The sequence below is a fragment of the Rutilus rutilus genome, assembly GCF_951802725.1.
Source record: "Rutilus rutilus genome assembly, chromosome: 21".
Lineage (NCBI taxonomy): Eukaryota > Metazoa > Chordata > Actinopteri > Cypriniformes > Leuciscidae > Rutilus > Rutilus rutilus.
Window position 1 is genome coordinate 28,174,446 of NC_140226.1, and position 14,551 is coordinate 28,188,996.

Here is a 14,551-nt window from a genome sequence, read left to right on the forward strand (position 1 = left end):
CATATCTGTTATCATAAAGGAATATAATATGTTTTCTGCATGCAAATTTTGAGAAATGCATGCAACAGGATTCCCATGGTCATAAACAATTCAAATAATTTTAAAACGATGATTTCCAGTGATGGGGTCCCCCTCCCAACCAAAAAATGGTATTTCTTAGAGTCGTTGAATTTGATCATTTAGGATTCAACAGGGCTGCCAACTCTCACACATTCAGCTTGAGACTCACACACTGTTCTCACACTCTCATGCCACAAGGCCATTTTCTCACACAGCAAAGTGGACAGACAATAAGCTGACGACAAGACAGCAGGTTACTTATGATATGGAACCAAGTCTCCAAGCTGAACATTGAAGTTGGCAGCCCTGGGATTAAGTGTTATTTAAATGAGTTAAATATTTTTAACACCTTTTTATTGTTGTGCACACAATTATTGTTTTTGTCAAAAATCATGAGATTAATTACAGTCATTTTATTAAATTAATGCAATTAATGTATTCAGTTAACCCTTGTTGAGCCCTTCAACAGAAAGAGTAAAAACTAAATCTGTTTTTTTATGTTTATATAGATGTATATCTAACATTGTTTCATCATGAAGTAATTTTTTAATAGTAATATTTTAATTGAACAAATTTTTTTGTAGTTTTCCCTAACATTTTAATAATTTGCTTTAGTATAACAATGCATAAAGAAGCATAAATATTGTAGTCAAATGAAAATGAAAATATACAAGTGAAAATATACATGGAAACATAATAGCTGCCTTTCTATTGTAGTAAGAGGAGGGGTTCCTTGGCATCTAAAAGCTCTGGGAACCCTGCATGTAATTACCATTGTAATCTTGAAAATTTGGGGCACAATGGGATACAAAGCTTTTTTTTTGCAAAAAGCTTTATGATGATTTAGTTTAATTTAATTGATGATTATGTGTCTGTTTTTTTTAGGTGCAGACAGGAAGTCGAGAGGATCTGGTGACTGATTTCTTCACCCGATCTACTCGACCTGTCCCTCTGCGAGAGGGCGCTAAAACTCCCACCAATTATGTCACTCCAACTATCAAGAATACTCCACCAGAACTAGATGGTCGGGCCACTAAACCTGGACACAGTGTCAAACCAAGCATTCGTCTCACAGAAACCTCCACACCTCCATCTCAGTCGCAAACCCTTCCCAACCGAGGAGCAGGACTGCGGCCCTCACCTCTGCAGCAGTCCAATCCTCGCACCAGCCTGAACCGAACGTTCAGCCTGGCCTCAGCAGACCTCCTCCGCTCCAACGGACCAGACAGCTACCGCACCGAGGCCAGTTCTCCCAGCCAAAACGACGTGGTGTTGAGGAGGTCTGGTGCAGTCGCCAGAGAAAGACCCATGTCCGCCAGGCTGGCTGGATCCTCGCCTCTACCTGGAGACCCAGGGCACCTGTCCGTCGACCCCCGTCGCCTATCTCTTGCTCCACCGAGAGATGAGTTGTCCCTGGCTTGTCCTCCCCCAATGCACTCTTCTTCTACATCGCTGCAGGCTGAACGGGAATACGTCGGGAGTGCTAGTAGCCGGGCTGGAGCGGTCCGTTCTGGACCTGCTCAAACCCGAGCAGCGCCCCACCGTGGTGAGGTGGCCATGGTGACTCCGGTGCGAGCTGTATCAGCATTGAGGCTGAAGGATTTGGAAGAGGAACCCCAGGAACAAAGGCAGGCAGAGTCGCCTGTACTGAAGAAAACAGACACTGCGGACTTGAGCTGTGCCGCCAAGGAGGAGCCCAACAGCAAACCTGCTTCTCCTGACCCCAACAATGACCCTCAGACTGTGTGGTATGAGTATGGCTGTGTGTAGAACCTCGGACTTGGTGAAGAAACATGTTTGACGTATGAAACTGCACTGTAAACAAAGAAAAGACTCAGGCAGCTCCAGTGAATCTGGGAGGCTGGTCACGTCCCTCCATTCTCCATTTCTCCAGGTGCTTCAAAGGCACCAGGTGCATTTGAGGGTCTTGCACACGTTCACACTGACCTGGAAACGAATGTATGGGGCACTTGAATGTATTTTTCCCCTTCGTATCAAATCGAACGCCTTTCATTTCCGCAGCTCCAAGGCAGGCCAGTTCACGTTCTATTCTGAATGTGGAAAACAAACGTTGGGCTGTGTGCTCGGAGCCACTCCCAGCTTAATTACTGAGTAGCGACTGCATCCATCTTTAGGAGGCGCAGGACAGTTGCAGGTCCATCACCAAGACAGCCTCACAGGGACCCATTATGGGAAGCGGCCTCTCTCTCACTCGCTCCCTGCTGAGAGACCAAACAATCTGCTCTTTTCTGCTTCTTGTGGGTGACCATGTATTTGCTGTAGGACCTGGGTTTGGCTCAGACTCTGTTCAGAGGCAAGAGGACAACACAGAGCCAGAAAGAGAGAGACAGACAGAAGTCAATTGGACAAAGAAAGCACCTAAGGTGGAACACTGTTTAGGGAATGGGTTTTAAGTTGGAATCTAGAGTTCTGGACACATTACCCTTTTTCACCCAAGCATTTAGGGTTGTACTAAAGAGAATCTGAGGCTCAGTTTGGTGTTTGTTTTTTCCAACACACTCATTTTATAACACTGCACATCTGTTCTAATGACTAGAAGTTCATTAATTGGTTTATTTATTAATGTCTTTGAGACAATTAAATGACACTTGTTTGGTTGGTTGTTTTAATGTGCGTGTATGCCTAATTTTCCAAGATTTTTGTTTTGTTTTGCGTGGTTGATGGTTAAGTCTGATGATGTTGTATACTGGAAGAATGGACTAGTCTGATTGTAAAAAAATCCTTAAGTGAAGCATGTAGGTGAAAAAGCCCATGGATTCCTGGGATCCTTCAATCATGTCACCAATCTAGTGTTCTTTGTTCCCTGTCAGTGGTGCTTTTCTGCCATCTCATTTCACCATCTCCAACTTCTCATGGTCTGCTGTGGCAAGAGCTGGTCACCGAAGGAGATGGTGGATCTTCATAGAAATATATTTGGAGCAAGCATTCACACTGGATGTGTAAATATAAGGAGAGTCTCCTGTTTGAGTGTGCACGACTACTGGTTAAATGATTTTAGATATACAACTGTTTTATACACTACTGCACATGAACATAGATCATTAATTGTAAGATATGGTGTGAGTAGATACCCTAACAACCTTTTACACTTAATGTAAAATTTATTGTGAATGATAGAAACCTGTTTAGAGAAAGCTGTTGTCCAAAACCTAAACTCTTTGTAATAAAGCTTTTTTTTTTTTTTTTTAACAATCTCTGAAGTTTGTTAATATTAATAATATATTAATGGGTTTGATCTTTTTTCAATAACTTCGATATAAGAGTTGATGAATACAGTTACAATTTGAGAATTGTTTTATCCTGCCATAAAGAGTGTCCAAACTTCGTTGCCAAAAAGGGATGGTAAATAATTTTTTTGCAACTGAGGAAATCATGCAGTAACAGGATTGCACGCAAAATGTGGGACACAGCTTTTTTTTTTTTGGTAAAAATGAGTTTGTAATTACTTTTTTTTTTTAGCTATTTTTAATGCTAGTTAAATGTTGTTGTTGTTGTTGTTGTTTAACAAAAAAAGTTTACATTTTTCATGCTAGTATAATAATTGTAAAAAAAATAATTTTTAACAAAAATTGTTGAAATTCACATCCGGAGTACATTTCATAGGGATACGAAGTTCCATTTCAAAATGAAGAGGATTTCCATATTTTATCCATGTAATAACCTCCAAACACTATACATAAATATAGAGGGGATTTCTGCATATGGTTTAAAAAATATAAAATATGTCCCCAACTATGGGGTTCCCCTCAGTGAATCTAAGCCATTTCCACCACTGGCTATATAGTGTGACACCATGACACCAAAGTGTGCGTATTCAAGGAAGGAACCAACCATTGTGAACAATACCATTTAGGGAACCTTAGATTTCACTTAATACATGTGTAAATTTCAAAACAACTGATGGAACATGTAGTGTTGGCATTAAATTTGATGAAATCTGAAAATCAGAATATTCAGAAATCAGAATATGGATGAAAATGAACTCTACAACATAAACGATGGGACTATAACATATATGCAACAACAAATAGGCTAACAGGAAATGGTAACCATATTGTAGAACGGTTTTCTCTAAACACTTAAAACAACTTATATTTTATTTAAAAAAAAAAAGCTTTATATTCTGCATCTACATTGTGCTTCTCTCATCCTCATCTCAATGCCTTGTTTTATGTTCTGCTCTTTTCCTTTCTTCAATCTCTGACTTGAATTTCCGATTCCTATTCCTAACACTTATAGCCAGTGAATGTCAATTTATTTAATGAATTTGAGTATAATTACTGAAGCTGAAAGGTCGCCCACTTTACCTGACCACGACTGGCCCACTTTATTTAATATTTAAACACCTTACAAGAAAACTATTTCATCATTTAAAGAAATAGTGTCTCTTTAATTAAAGACAATTGTCATGCACTTAAAGTGTAAACCCATTGAGCACAGTATATCAAACTTATAGGGCTAACTTTACCTGCGTTCACCCTATAGCTGCGTTTAATGTCAGTTCTGACACAGACTGTTCGGAACGCATCTGTAATGACCCAAACACGCATTCCGTGTAGGCAGGTTCACCATATGAGACACGTCCTGTTTCTGGGGTAGACCCTTGAGTGTTGAGTGAGTAATTGCGCGCAGCGTTGCGTAAAACGGTTGACGCAATTTGTGTATTTTTCCTTTTCAGACGCAATAACTCTGGAACACGCGTGTGATCTTATCTCTGCAAAAATGTTCGCGACAAAAAACAGGCTCCTCTCTATCACAGAGTCTGAGGAGCTGTTGAACGTGAGGATATGATTTTCATCACACTTCAGAAATGGCTCGACTGACAGGCGTGGATTTAAAAGCGGAGATCTGAAGGTAATACACTTTGATTATCTGATACACTAAGAAAAAATACTATGTAGGCTACTATGGTACTTGTAGTAGGCTAAAACTGAGCACTTTGGTAGCCTACCATACAAGTAAAAGGTGAAAAATAAGACTTTCTAATAAGACCCCACAAAAAAAATATATAAAAGATAAAGTTATAGCCTAACAATAAGATTAATTGTGGTATATCTGCTTGAGAATATCATGCGACAAATAAATGCTGCTGCTGCTTCCACAAGCTGTTTAACGCCTTTTTTTTACTATAATTGAAAATGATATATAATTTAGCCTATCAGCCTGATCGTTTCTCAAGTAGGCTACGTTGCGACAATCGCAAATGGCATCTCTGACCAACAGGTCTGTGAAATTATTCAAACACATTTGCCTATAACGCTGTGCTACGAATGAGAAATTAATATAACGTTTAACCCGTGTAAGGGTTCAAGTCAAAATGTTTTATTCCGCACAAATGCAAAACTAGTAAAAAAATAAAATAAAATTAGGCTACATTACTATGCAATTGTGAGGAGAATGGTAAGATAAATGCCTTTTATATGTTTTGTTTTTTCTTTTGTTGAAGCAGTACTTTGAAATTGGCTTTTTCACATTATAAAATTGCACGTTATAGCCTACTCCAAGTGGTGCAATGAGACGGCGCAAACAGCAATAGCTTAATACATTAACAATAAACTCGATTATTACATGTAGCCTACCAAATATATTGCAGTTGTTTCTTATGACGTTTTATTGGCTATGTCAGACCTTGGACACTAATGCTACGGTGGGATTACATGGCTTTAGGTTAAACATTTAATGTCCAAAGCATAGAGATGGTCAAGCACACGGTTCCCCGAGTCTCAGCAGGAATAGGGTTGTTTGAGTTTATGTTAGACAGCCTGTCCCTAATAATTACCCTTAATTAGGCTAAACGTTCTCAGTTTCATAATTAAATGGCAGAAAATGTACATCATCTTACAAACATACTGGATGACTGCTGATTTGGGGATTTTAGTTTGGAGGGCACAATTTAAAAAATGAAATTCTAATTTAAAATAATTACTAGCTGTTTAAAAATAATAATAATGCAAAACCACATTAGTGAAATTGGATTTTTGATTCAAAGAACTTCCTCATGTGGCAGCTAGTCCTGGAGTCCCCTGTATGGATTTATTAATAAAATATGGTTACACTTTATTTTGATGGTCCCCTTTAGACATTGCACCTACATCAACTAACTCTCATTAGAGTATTAGTAGAGTGACTGTTAGGGTTAGTAAGTTGACATTGCAAAGTTTCTCATCGTCAGTCCAATTTCTGCTTGGGGACCGTCGTAATAAAGCAGATATTTAGCAGGCGAGAGTTAGTTGACATGTAGCTTCAGTGTTACTTATAGTCAAAATAATGTCTAAAGGGGACCATCAAAATAAAGTGTAACCTAAAATGGGTAATTGACTTTGAATTCTAATTGGATGTCATGTTTGAAACCACTGGAGATAGATGCACAGCTGTGACCAGACTTTAACTGAATTCTGTTTCTATGTTGCACAGCAACCTCTACAGCTTGGCTGAAAAATGTCTGCTCTAATTAGTGATGATGAATAATGCATTTATTGGACTACTGAACCACGGTGTTGTGCCTAAGAACACACCCATTGTAACACGTTGCCTCTCGTACTGCTATTTTATACTGAAAAATGAAATGCTTGTTTCTGTTATTATCATATATATGACTTCATTGAAATTTAATAGAGGAATGTAATGGTGCATTCACTGGGCAAGACCTATACTTGTCAAATGTCAAATCTCTAAGTCCCTTAGGTTGATGTTGAAGCTGGCTCAATATATCAAATACAAAATCCGAAGTAACCTCCAAGAACAGAAAAACAATTCTGCTAAAAAAAGCTTTCCCATACTGAGACACTGTTCTGGGTAATGTTGTACTCGCACAGATGTCGTGCATCACTCTCTGAGCAGTATTACTGAAGGTGTTGTGTATGACTCAGATGCAGGGAAACATTCTTAACCATTTAATAGATTGGTGATGAAACGTGTTGTTCACGCTGGTTCATTTGTCTGTTATATGTTGTGTTCCACAGAAGTCACAGCCAAGGCCTCACTCCCAATATATCAGATTTCCTTTCATCAGCTCAACATTCTGTGTTAACATTCAGTTTGAAAAGGGCAATGTATCTCACTCAAATCCATAATGTGAATTGGGATTGAATACGTCAGATCATTTCACACTGATAAATGAAGAAAATACCTATGCTGACATCGAAGCCAATTGCAAAAGACATTGTGCAGTTGAATTCTTTCTGAATTCAATAGTTTAGTAAGAGCACTTTTTAACACTTCCTTCAAGTTAATATCTATTTCTGTAAGTTTAGAATAGTTCAGAGTGTGAAGGACGCAGCCCACACACAAACCATTTGTCATTCAGAAAATAGCAGCCTGAGGATGTTATCAAAATGGCTGCTATTTTCTAAGCATGCAGAAGAACAACTTCTGTCAGCTTAAACTGAGAGAAACCCAAATCATTTTGGGTCTTCAATCAAATCTTACAACAATGGTCAGAAAATGTGCTTCTTTAGCTGAAATAATAATGTGTTGTACTTTTATGGTAACTTTCATATAGAGAGCTGAAGGAAAATGTAATTTTCTAGACCAACCCAGAAGTTAGCATCACCCTGGTTCCCTCGATTACTTTCTTTAAAATCTACAAGTTTGAGTTAGAATAGTTTGCAAGAGCGTGAGTATAAACTCAGCGAGACTGTAAATGCACATTAGTCAGGAGATAGAGAGTTTTTAAATTTGGCGTGACTAACTTAACTTAGTTTTAAGGCTCCTGCAGGACTCTATAGTTGTCATTTGAAGCGTTGTGATTTTTCCCATTCATTTTTGTTTTTTTTGGGGTGTCTCCTCATCCTATACTTGGACTAGGTATCACCAACTACATCACGATACAATACTCATTGCCATACTTGAGCCACGATTCAATACATTGTGATGCATCACACTATCATAAATGGATTATGACGGAAACACAAATGTATGTGAAAGACCTACAGTGCATTTAAAATCTAGTACTGTCAGAGTATGTACTGCATTTGTTTAACATCTTAACCTTCTTGCAGTACAAACAAAAAACGTAGTTGTGTACTCAAAGTTTGGTACTAATGTTACACTTAAAGTATACTCAAAAAGTATACTTTTATACACTAAAAAGTGGGCCAATTTAGTCCCAAGTAGTATTGAAATAGTACACTCACAGTACAAGTATACTACTACTACTACATTGATATTGGTAAAGTATACTTCAAAATATACTTGAACTTTACTTAAGTATACTTAATAAAGGGAACTCAAAGTATACTTTGCAAGGGAATACAAAATCTGCCATGTTGGCTTTGTAATGTAACAACTTAAAGGGATACTCCACTTTAAAATGAAAATTCTGTCATCATATACTCACCCTCATGTTGTTTCAAACCTGTATGAATTTCTTTCTTCTGCTGAACAGAAAGGAAGATATTTAGAAGAATGTCAGTAACCAGACAGTTTCTGGTCTCATTGACTTCCATAGTAGGAAAAAAAATATCTACTATGGAAGTCAATGAGACCAGGTTACTGGTCTGGTTACTGATATTCTTCTAAATATCTTCCTTTCTGTTCAGCAGAAGAAAGAAACTCATAAAGGATTGAAACAACATGAGGGTGAGTACATGATGACAGAATTTTCATTTTAAAGTGGAGTATCCCTTTAAGCTATGTCACAGTTTTCTGCCGTTTACGAACATTACGACTCCTTTCCCATGGTGTCCGATGCATACATCAAAATCTCTGAAAGCTGTAGTCCAGGTTTTATGAATCCTGTGGTGGTATTTGGACATACTAATCATTTGACAATATTTTGTTTGCTTCCTTTAGAATTGATGGAATGTTATTCGGAGACCTCTGTTGGTTACGAATGTCCTACACTCATTGAGAAACATGAGGTTGGAAAGATGAACATGTCTGAGGAGCAAATCAACTGCACTATAAGCCACGAGATTCACCAGTACCTGTTTTCAGGTGCGTACATCCTAGTCCTGCTAGTGGGTCTTCCCGCCAATGCTTACTCGCTCTACCATGCCTGGCTGCAACTAAAAGCCCGAAATGAGCTGGGGGTCTACTTGTTAAACCTGACCATATCGGATCTGCTGTACCTGGCCTCCTTGCCCCTCTGGCTCCAGTATATTTTCCAGGGGGACGACTGGAGCGGCTCGGAGTGGCTCTGTCAGCTGTGTGGTTTCCTGCTCTACGAGAACATCTATGTCAGCATTGGTTTTCTGTGTTGTATCTCCATCGACCGCTACCTTGCAGTGGTCTACCCCTTCCGCTTCTCCGCTTTCAGGACGGTACGAGCAGCAGCACTGGTCAGTACGGTGGTCTGGCTCAAAGAGCTTGCCGTAGGAGTGGTGTTTTTCCGGCATAAGGAGCTCAGCAAGGACAAGCATAACCAATCCGTGTGCTTTGAGCACTATCCCATGAAGACATGGGAGTACCCAATAAACTACTACCGTTTTTACATAGGCTTCCTGTTCCCTTTAGGAATCCTCTCAGTGTCGTACTTTCGAGTCCTCCGAGCAGTCGGCAAGAGTGCAGGCACGCAGACCGCCCAGAAAACGCGCATCAAGTACCTGGTGACCAGCACCATTGTCATCTTCCTGGTGTGCTTCTCGCCGTACCACATCTTCCTGCTGGTGCGCACTGTATTTGAGCGGGACTGCGCTTTCATTGAGAACATTTTCAATTACTACCATTTCTCTCTGTTGCTTACTAGCTTTAACTGCGTGGCGGACCCAGCGCTCTACTGTTTTATCAGTGAAAATGCACAAAAGGGCATCCAGAAGGCTCAGGATGCTTGTACTCGGGTCTTCTGCTGCTGCTCAAAAAGTCATGGAAGGTTCAGCACGCACTCCACGGAGATGGCAGTCACCCATGATAATGTTACAGGCACGTCAGTGGTGACACTCTTGCAGCAGATCAAAACTGAAGTTTGAACTTTTTTCTCTATACAATAGACATCACACAGTTTAGCTACAGGCTCTTCAGTGGACAAGCATGTGGAAGCATCCTAGATGTATAGTCACATGCAGTCAACATACAGTTGGTTTACATTGGTTAAAACATTAGCCTGCTGTTTTAGTGTCATATTGCAATATTTCATGGTTTTGGTAAGCTAACATTCTACTGTTATTTGGTGTAATTCTCAGGGATTGCCACTGTACCTTGATAATCACCTGTGGTTGACGTTTGAGGTTTCAATATCCGATGATCTAAAAATGTACTATTTTAAGTCCCTTTAGCTACATTTGCATGTAGCGGTTAAACGTTGTGCCCAAGACTAAAGCCATTTCTGCTTTTATACCTCATTGGTTTCAGTTCCTGGGTCTCATTTATAAAATGGTGCATAGAAACGGTCCTACATTTGACCTTACAGTCATTTCTTAAATAAGCGTACATGCGATTCAGAGAAAGAACGTACTGTACACACAAAAAACGTGTGCACGTCTCTCTTCCAGATGTGAAATCTATGAATCGCAACTGAATGGTTTCAGATCTCAGCCCTGTAAACGCCCTGTAATGTCAATAACATATAAAAGATTAGTCAACGTCCAAATGCTTTACTTGAGAATGGCGAGCAGCAAGAATTGCTTAAAATTCCAAATACCTGCAGTTTTCCGACTCTCTGCCACAAGGAAAAGTGCGTACATCTGCATAGACCCTGACATAGCACTAAGCACTTTTCTATGTCAAAGACTGTTTTTATAAATATGAATGTTGCCGTGGATTTTAGCATACGCACATTCTAAGATCAAATCTGTTTGTACGCACGTTTTATAAATGAAGCCCCCAGAGATAGTTAGACTGCTAGCATGACAGGAAGAGGCATTCATTGTCCTCAATAGTTTAAATTTAAATTCTGTCATCATTTACTCACCCTAATACTATTCCACACCTGTACAGCTGTCCCATACAGTGAAAATTAACAGTGACAAGGGGCTTTAAAAGTGGTCAAAGGTCTGTAAAAGTAGTCAATTTACAATATGCTCGAACTGAAGTCGTTAGTCACTGAAAATCTCTTTTTGACATGTCAACTTTGCGTGTCAGATTTAGTTACGAGGCTTGAGAACCAATGGCATTTGTTTGCCAATCTGCACCTTGATGCAAATGTATGCTTAATTATTGTGATTTGAGAGATAGGGAGGGAAAATGTATCAGTAAATATGATTAAAATGGTGGTTGTAAGGCTTCAGAAGTCTTGGAATAGGCTATAAGTTTCATGGACTAATGTGGCAATACTTTTAGAGATTTATTGGAGCTTAAAGGGTTAGTTCACCCAAAAATGAAACATTTAAACAATGATCATCGAACATAAACAGAAGCTAAACCGAACAGGCTTGAGCTTCCGTTTCTTCCGAGCTCTTCAGAAAATTTGGACTAAACCACTTAATTCATATGGACCAGTTTTACGATCTCTTTATGAACTTTTTGGAGAGTCAAAGTGGTAGTTGCGTAGCTGTCAATGGAGGGACAGAAAGCTCTCAGATTTCATCAAAAAGATCTTAATTTGTATTCCGAAGATGGAAAAGAACGGCATGAAATTCTGTGTTCCGCAATAGAATGACAGACTTACAGGTTTAGAACATCATGAGAGTGAGTAAATGACGACAATTTTCATTTTGGGGTGAACCTTTACTTTAAGAAAAGAAAAACAATGAAGCCTTTTCTTTGTCACCTGCTCAGCTTTTTTTTTAAGGCATGGAGCACACAGACAGTTAACAAGCACAAGAAGGTTCACGGGTGTGAAGGGTCAGCCACCCCCAAACAGACCATTTTAATATGGACAGCTTCCCACTGTAATATCACATCCTGGGAAAATAGTTGAGGAAGAAGTGATGGTTGCTTCCAGAAATCATGGATCTTTTGTTTGCACAAACCGCTGACTTAAATAAAGGTGATGAGTGTGGTGCAGTGTTTACATTTTTAAGATTGAAGTGACCACAGCTAATACCAGTTTGAGTGAGTGACCTGAACTGAAACAACAGACGTGGAAGTGCACTCTGATTCCTGCTCATTCACACTATGTTTACAATGAAGACTCAACATGCATGCAGTTTGTATGTAACCAAACCAGGTTATTTCATGATTTCACATAGTGACTGCTGTTCGGTTTCATTTATGAGATTTTTATTATTGGTTTTTATACTCTGTTTATTGTTTGTGGTGCACAAATCACTGGCAATGATTGTATTATTACACAGTGCATGAAGACAGAAATTGTACTTTTTATACCCCTGCTGTACAGCATAGAGACATTTTATTTAATTATGGGTACTCTTTTTTTGAAGATAGGATGTTCTCTTTAGGGTGTCTGATCAATGAATTTTGATTAATTAAAATGTTTAAAATATGGACTTAAAAGTTTTTCTCCCTTACAATTACAGTAGCCAAGCTAGCAGGCTAACATACTCGACAAACGGTAAGTGAATATGACAAAAAAGGGTGTCAAAATGGTTGTAAAAATAGCATGGGAGAAATGATGAAATATTGAGTAAATAGTTTAAGTCCTCATAAATATTATATGGAGGAGCACAAATGACTGAAAATGATACTTAAAGCAATATGTATGCATCTTATTTCTCCTCAATAGTTGGATATTATTATTCTCCTCAATGGTTAAGTAGCAAAAACAAGACTAAAAGGAATACATGATGATGTACCATCCCTTTAACTCAAACAGGAGACAGAAATTAACGCTCCATTAAAAATGGCTCTTCTTTGGTTCAGGAAACGCTTTCATCAGATACTTGTCCTGTTTGTTTAGTTATGGCCCCTTTTTTTTGTTTTTTGGCTGTCTTTGGTTTTGATTATTTTACTTGTTGGAAGCAGAATTGTGACATTAAACAAAGGTGCATAAACAGAAGCTTAAATACAGCTGTGCCTGTGATTAATTAGTATAAAGTCATATTCCCACTAAAAACACATCCAGCACCATTTTTAAAGAAAATGAGGAATTGGCGTATTTATTTTATTTTCAGAGCCAGACTAATGAAAAGTCTGCCATTTATTTTACTTTATGATTAAAGGTTTTGGGATGATCTTCTCCAGTGTTGATTTTGGTTGAACCTTGGAAGAAGGAAAGACATTTATCTCTAAAAAGGTCTGTGATAATATACAAATATCCAAATAACATGAATGTGTTATGTAACACGGATCTGAACTAAAACAGCTGCCAGGAGGCCTACAATACATGAGAGAAGTTGTGTAACACTACGGTATTTCTTCTTTTTTTTTTTTAAGTTCCTTGGAGTACAACTTGAATAATATTGTATCATAATTTATTATTTATTAGTTACCATGGTAAGATCAAATACCATCACATAGTATCACCCATGAATAGGCTATAATCAAATGTGCCAAATAATTAGATGTAATAGCCTAATTAAAACTGCACTACGTCACTTTGGCATCTCTGTCGCCATCTGTGTTTGAAAATAAAATCACATGTATTGGATGAATCCAATGGTTTGAGTAATCGCTAATTACTACCTGTGATTTGGGAGCGGATCTGTCACGCTACAAACAATACTGATTGAATGCTCGACGAAGTATAAGATAATATCAGAGCCCGTCTACGGAGAGCCTGTCCACTCCCTATTAAGCCCTATTGTACCGAATTTTGGTTGTAGTACCACCAGAGTTCCACTGGGGGCGCTCGCCATGAGTGCAAAATGAATGGGAGTCAATGGGGCTAGACGGCTAAATTTGTCTCTTTCACCCGATTGCCGTTGAGAAATCTCAGATGTGATTGTAGATTTTGCAAGTTCAACATGGGTTTTAGGTCGAAAGTTGAATGAACGAGTACTTATGTCGTTTTGATTTCTTACAGGTTGAGTTGTTGTTGCCCATAACACGCTAGCATTCTGCTAATGACGTCAGCATTCTGACGTCATTGACATTTTGAAAGACTTTTTTAAAGCAAATAAGTGACTCTAAAAAATCTAACATCTCCTTTCGAATACAACATTCAAATTACTAGACAAAAAATTATATCCTGAGAAAAGTGGATTTTGAGGGGTATACCGCCATTGACCTCCATTCATTCTGCACTCGTCCTGTGAGCGCCCTCATATGGAATCAGAGTGGAACTGCAACCAGTTCAGAAGCCGGAAGTGTAGTGAGAGTGAAACTTCTCGCCATATTAGACATTCTCTGATAATTATGTAATTTGAACAAGTATCATATATGCCGCTGTGGTTTCGTGTTTTGTTTTGACAGGGGTGTCACTTTACCTTCTTGACTGTCTGCAGTCGAAGTTTCTTTGTTTTAGGTGATTCTCCAGAGAGTTGCTGTTTAAAGTGTCCCTATTATGGATTTTTGAAAATGACCTTTCATGTAGTGTGTAACGTAGCTCTAAGTGAATGAACACATCCTGCAAAGTTTTAAATCTGAAAGTGCATCGTATATAAAGTTATTGTCTTTCAAAAGTAAGAGTCGAGCTCTGAGTCAATTAAATGAATTGTTTTTCAAACGAGTCATAAGCCGTTTCGTTGTGAAG

The 14,551-nt window shown here is 38.6% G+C and overlaps 2 protein-coding genes across 3 annotated transcripts in view; both read left to right on the top strand.

The window, feature by feature from the left end:
• Positions 1-3,269, top strand: part of ccdc88c (coiled-coil domain containing 88C) — a 59,602-nt gene extending 56,333 nt beyond the window's left edge. For both annotated transcript variants that reach the window (XM_084393417.1, XM_084393418.1), the window contains one exon: positions 946-3,269. In XM_084393417.1, coding sequence (XP_084249543.1) covers positions 946-1,830 — 885 coding nt within the window. In that variant the 3' untranslated portion in view covers positions 1,831-3,269. The remainder of the gene's footprint in view (positions 1-945) is intronic.
• A 1,417-nt stretch (positions 3,270-4,686) lies between these two features.
• Positions 4,687-11,958, top strand: gpr68 (G protein-coupled receptor 68). The gene is made up of 2 exons (XM_084393999.1): positions 4,687-4,935; positions 8,875-11,958. The coding sequence occupies exon 2, from the start codon at positions 8,880-8,882 to the stop codon at positions 9,987-9,989; it is 1,110 nt and encodes a 369-aa protein (XP_084250125.1). The 5' UTR covers positions 4,687-4,935; positions 8,875-8,879; the 3' UTR covers positions 9,990-11,958.
• Positions 11,959-14,551: the final 2,593 nt, after the last annotated feature.